The sequence below is a fragment of the Gavialis gangeticus genome, unplaced genomic scaffold (assembly GCF_001723915.1).
Source record: "Gavialis gangeticus isolate Ggan-Ray unplaced genomic scaffold, GavGan_comp1, whole genome shotgun sequence".
Classification (NCBI taxonomy): Eukaryota; Metazoa; Chordata; order Crocodylia; family Gavialidae; genus Gavialis; species Gavialis gangeticus.
Window position 1 is genome coordinate 119,822 of NW_017728989.1, and position 5,131 is coordinate 124,952.

Below are 5,131 nucleotides of genomic sequence, written 5' to 3' on the forward strand. Positions count from 1 at the left end.
CCACTGGGCCGCCTTCCTAGGTACGTCCTCCCCTGCTCTCTCCCCACCCTGGCCTCTGCTGGGTGGGCTGGACCTGAGCTCATGAGCGGCCCTGTCACTGCGTGGCTCGATCGTGGTGCGGGCTCGTGCCTACCACGACCCCAGCTCCTAGCAGCCCCACTCCTCTCTGCTCAGGCCACTTGGAGGTGCTGAAGCTGCTTGTGGCCCGTGGTGCTGACGTGGCCTGCAAGGACAAGAAGGGCTACACACTGCTGCACACGGCAGCCGCTAGCGGCCAGATCGAGGTGGTGAAGCACCTGCTGCGGCTGGGTGTCGAGGTGGGGCCTGTGGTTGCGCTGGGGGGTGGAGGTGGCAGCTGGGGACATGAGCTCCGTGGAGAAGCAGTCTCTGGCCATGCCCATGTGCTCGGGGGACACTACCAGGAGCTGTGGGATCCCACCGAGATGCCCCTGTATATTAGGGGGATGGGGACCCCCATCTCTGCTGCCTGGCGGCTTCTGCAGATGCTGTATCCGCCTGCCCAAGAGCCGGGGGAGTTGCCTTGCCTTGGCTCTGACTTGCTTTACCCCAGGGCTTTGCTTCACTTCCTGTGCTAAACCTTCACCACACTCCAGGTCCCTGGGGCTGCCTGAGCACAATTCCCAGTGCTGTTGGGGCGTGGGGTGGAGCACGCCGGGTGGCATTTGGGCCCTTTCCGACCCCCCAGCCCAAGCCAACCCCAGGCCTGTGCTGCAGATCGACGAGCCGAATGCCTTTGGGAACACTGCACTTCACATCGCCTGCTACATGGGCCAGGATGCCGTGGCCAATGAGCTGGTGAACTGTGGCGCCAACGTCAACCAGCCCAACGAGAAGGGCTTCACCCCACTGCACTTCGCCGCCGTCTCCACCAATGGGGCCCTGTGCCTGGAGCTGCTTGTCAACAACGGTGCCGATGTCAACTTCCAGGTGTGCAGGAGTGGGTGGCCAGGGGGCACAAGGATGGCTGACCCCTCGAGGGCGGAATGGGGTGCACCCCCTCCCCCTGCCCTCCCCAGCTGCTATTTCCTTCGCTTGCAGAGTAAGGAAGGGAAGAGCCCCTTGCACATGGCTGCCATCCATGGCCGATTCACGCGCTCCCAGATCCTCATTCAGAACGGTACGTGGCCACCCACCCCACCACTTCCCCCCTGCTGGCCTGGCTCCAGGGGGAGTCAGGCACCCAGGAGTCTCCCCCATGATGCACTCGCTGCCTGGGCAGCCCCTGCCCCATCTGCCCGGCCCCAGCGCTTCCCTGTGGGGATGGGGAAGTCCCTGGAACCTGCATCTTGGATCTCCAGGGTGGGAACCTTGAGGATCCAGCCAGGCTGCCCTGCAGTGACCATCCTGCCCTGGATGCCACAGCGCTAAGCTGGCATCAGGGTACCAGGTCTTTTTCCCCCCACATTTGAGGAGGGAGCTGTGGGCTGTCCCTGCCCTGCTGGGAGCAGCAGTATCACTCTTCCACCTCCCCCCCAACCCTTTCCCTTCTCCTGCGGCCACCCTGTTAGCTGCCGCTCTCTATTGCAGGCAGCGAGATTGACTGTGCTGACAAATACGGCAATACCCCCCTCCACGTTGCTGCTAGATACGGCCACGAGCTGCTAATTAGTACTTTGATGACGAATGGTGCTGACACTGCAAGGTGAGCAGGCTAGCTTGGACCCCCCTCTCCAACTCGGGCTGGGGGGGTTGCACTGCCGTGCATAGGGTTAACGATGGGGGGAGCTGGTTATGGTGGGGGGGATATTATAGGGCCAGGGGGTGGGGGCTGTTCCTCCTTCATCCTCCCAGTGTCCTCCTGACCCTGCTGTCCCCTGTGGCAGGCGTGGGATCCACGACATGTTCCCTCTGCACTTAGCTGTTCTCTTTGGATTCTCAGACTGTTGTCGCAAGCTACTTTCCTCAGGTGAGGGACGGGCCTAGGGCAGTGGCCTGGGGGAGTCACAGGGCAGGGCAGTCCCTGCCTGACTCAGTTTCTCCTGCTGGCAGGTCAGTTGTACAGCATCGTCTCCTCGCTGAGCAACGAGCACGTGCTGTCTGCCGGCTTTGACATCAACACGCCCGACAACCTTGGCAGGACCTGCCTCCACGCTGCTGCTTCCGGAGGGTGGGTGGCACTGCGGGGAGCCAGGGGCCCATGGCCGTGCCCTCCCCAGGTCCTGGCACTGGGCCACCTGCCTCCAGGCTCTGTGGATCTAGCTGAGGGAGGGGAAGGAACCCAGGCGTCCTGGATCCTCGGCATAGCATAAACCACTGCACCGCTCCTGTGCCGGTGTTGCGGGAACCTGTTTTAACGTACCCGGTTATGGGATTGTGCACGGGCACTGGGGTGGGATCAACAGCTCCCGGTGCTTGCAGGGCAGCTGTGTAGCCATGCAGAAGGGGACTTATGGGGGGCTGCATCACCTGCCCCAGCCCCACAGGTCTGAGGGCACAGCTGGGGGCTTGGAGCAGGCACAGCGGGGCCCTGCCTGGCCAGGCTCATGGGTCTCCCCGCTGCGTTCCCGCAGGAACGTCGAATGTCTTAACTTGCTGTTGAGCAGCGGTGCTGACTTGAGAAGGAGAGATAAATTTGGGAGGTGAGTGCTGGCGCCACGGCCCTTTGAGGGGGCAGGGACCGACCCACCCCCAACATAGTCATGGGTGCCAGCAGGAGCCATGGGCTTTTCCCAGTGCTGCGGTGGTCTCTGGGGCATGGGCTGGGGAAACCAGCGGTGTCTCCAGGGCCCTTCTGGATCCCCTGAGCCCACGTGCCCCTGGCCCCCTGCTCTATGGGTGCTACTGACACTGGGGAGACGTGCATCAGTGCTGTGCCCAGATTGGGGCCACGTGGCTGCTGGCGCCCTGACCTCGCATCTCCCCCCAGGACTCCATTGCACTACGCAGCCGCCAACGGCAGCTACCAGTGTACGGTGACACTGGTCACCGCTGGAGCCAGTATTAACGAGGCCGACTGCAAAGGCTGCACCCCCCTGCACTATGCTGCTGCTTCAGACACGTACAGGAGGTAGAAAGGCACTGGGGCCTGTCCCCCTTCCTCCCCACAACCCCCTTGTTCCCTCCGTCTCGGGGACTGACGCCAGCTTCCATCCTTCCAGAGCTGAGACTCATTCAGGAAACAGCCACGACGCCGATGAGGAGCCACTCAAGGAGTCCAGGCTGAAGGAGGCGTTCTTGTGAGTAACCCCTGAGCCGGCTTCTCTCCAGACCCCCCCGGACCCTTCCCTGGGCATTTGGGATCTGCGTGCCCCTGGCATGAATCCATCCAGGAGCAGGTCCCAGTCTTGCCGGTGCTCCTTGTTCCTGGCCTGCCGGTGGGGTCTGGCCCCGGGCCAGCTGTGACCCCCCCTCGTCCGGTCCCTGCAGCTGTCTCGAGTTCCTGCTGGACAATGGTGCTGACCCCTCTCTCCGGGACAAGCAGGGATATACCGCAGTCCACTACGCCGCTGCCTATGGCAACCGGCAGAACCTCGAGTTGGTGAGTGGGATGCCCTGCCTCAGCTGGCTGGGACATGGGGGTCAGATAGGAGCCTCCTGAGGAGGGTGATGTGCAGCTCATGAGTGCTGCAGGGTGCCCACACGGGGCTGGGGGAGGAGGGCAGATCTGGCAAGGCCCTGTGCAGAAGTCTACAGCTTCCTTGGCAGATATAATAGGGCCTAGACAGGCCGTGACCCTGAGCTAGCAGGGGAGTGGGTCAAGGACCATGCCCTTGGGACTGCCGTGGAGCTCTTGGGTCTTGAGAGCCCCAGGGTCTCAAGGGTTTCCTGCTTCCTGTTGCAGCTCCTGGAAATGTCTTTCAACTGCCTGGAGGACGTGGAAAGCACCATTCCAGTCAGCCCTTTGCACTTAGCTGTGAGTAGTACCATGCGGAGTGGCCGGGCTGGGCCTTGTGGCTGGCACTGGGCATTTGCTGTGGCCGTGAGTGGTGGCTCTGGCACCTACCTGAGCACAGGTGTGCGGCTGCAGGGAAGGAGATGGTGCAGGATGTGGAGGGCAGGGCTCACTTCCCCGCTAGAGACTCTCCAGCTGCCTTGGAGGCCCGTGGGGACATTCCCCAGCCCCTCTGGGGTGGTCATGGCATTAGCAGCTTCGGTGTGGGGGCTTCCCAGGGCAGGCACGCAGCTTCTGGGGGTTCATTGGCTGGTGCATGTGGGGGTAGGTCTGGGAGCTGGCAGGGCCATGCTTTTATAAGGGACCGTGTCACCTCCAGGCCTATAACGGTCACTGTGAAGCCCTGAAGACCCTCGCCGAGACCCTGGTGAACCTGGATGTGCGGGACCACAAGGGACGCACGGCGCTGTACCTCGCCACGGAGCATGGCTCCACGGACTGTGTGGAGGTGCTCACCAGTCACGGAGCCTCTGCCCTGGTCAAGGAGCGCAAGCGCAAGTGGACGCCTCTCCATGCTGCAGGTGAGGGGCTGGGGGCAGCCTCGTTCTGCCTCCCCTGCTGTGGGGACGGCCCTTCTGTGTGGACTAGGAGGGGACCAACTGGCTCAGGATGGGAGGTGGCCACATGCCCTTTCTAGGACAGGGGCAGGTGACCCTGCTGTGCATCCCTAATTCACCTCATGCCCCCCAGCTGCCAACGGGAACACAGATTCCCTGCACCTCCTGATTGACAGCGGGGAGCGGACTGACATCGCCGACGTCATGGATATCCATGGCCAGTGAGTTCCCCGGGGGACTCTGAGGTGGGAGGCCGTGTTGTCTTGGGGCACGTGTGCAGACCACAGGCCACGAGGAGGGAAAGGGCGAGGCTGTCCCTCCCCATCCCCCTGCTGCAGCCACTGGACAGGGCTGGGGCCAAACCCAGGAGTCCTGCGAAACTGGTCCCGCCCCCGCAGAACCCCGCTGATGCTGGCGATCATGAATGGCCACGTTGACTGCGTCCACCTCCTGCTGGAGAAGGGGTCCACGGCTGACGCTGCTGACAAGCGAGGCAGGACGGCTCTGCATCGTGGGGTGAGCAGAGCTGTGGGCTGGGGGACTTTGTGGCCATTGAGGGGGGGAGGAGGGGCTGGAGGTGGGAGGGGGATTTTGCTGTCCCGGATGATCTTCACCCTAGAGTCCTAAAGGAACTGGCTGGGGTCATTGCAAGTCCCCTGGC

The 5,131-nt window shown here is 63.0% G+C and overlaps 1 protein-coding gene across 2 annotated transcripts in view; it reads left to right on the forward strand.

Annotated features, from left to right (window-relative positions):
- The window catches only part of ANKRD52 (ankyrin repeat domain 52), a 16,265-nt gene that overhangs the window by 6,923 nt on the left and 4,211 nt on the right, over positions 1–5,131 (forward strand). The window contains exons 6-19 of one of the 2 annotated variants that reach the window (XM_019514387.1): positions 175–317; positions 736–948; positions 1,060–1,138; positions 1,549–1,663; positions 1,845–1,927; positions 2,011–2,128; positions 2,532–2,600; positions 2,888–3,028; positions 3,120–3,197; positions 3,388–3,499; positions 3,803–3,874; positions 4,233–4,434; positions 4,604–4,691; positions 4,809–4,986. In XM_019514387.1, the coding sequence (XP_019369932.1) occupies positions 175–317; positions 736–948; positions 1,060–1,138; positions 1,549–1,663; positions 1,845–1,927; positions 2,011–2,128; positions 2,532–2,600; positions 2,888–3,028; positions 3,120–3,197; positions 3,388–3,499; positions 3,803–3,874; positions 4,233–4,434; positions 4,604–4,691; positions 4,809–4,986 (1,691 nt within the window). The remainder of the gene's footprint in view (positions 1–174; positions 318–735; positions 949–1,059; positions 1,139–1,548; positions 1,664–1,844; positions 1,928–2,010; positions 2,129–2,531; positions 2,601–2,887; positions 3,029–3,119; positions 3,198–3,387; positions 3,500–3,802; positions 3,875–4,232; positions 4,435–4,603; positions 4,692–4,808; positions 4,987–5,131) is intronic. The other variant, XM_019514396.1, reaches the window with a different exon arrangement.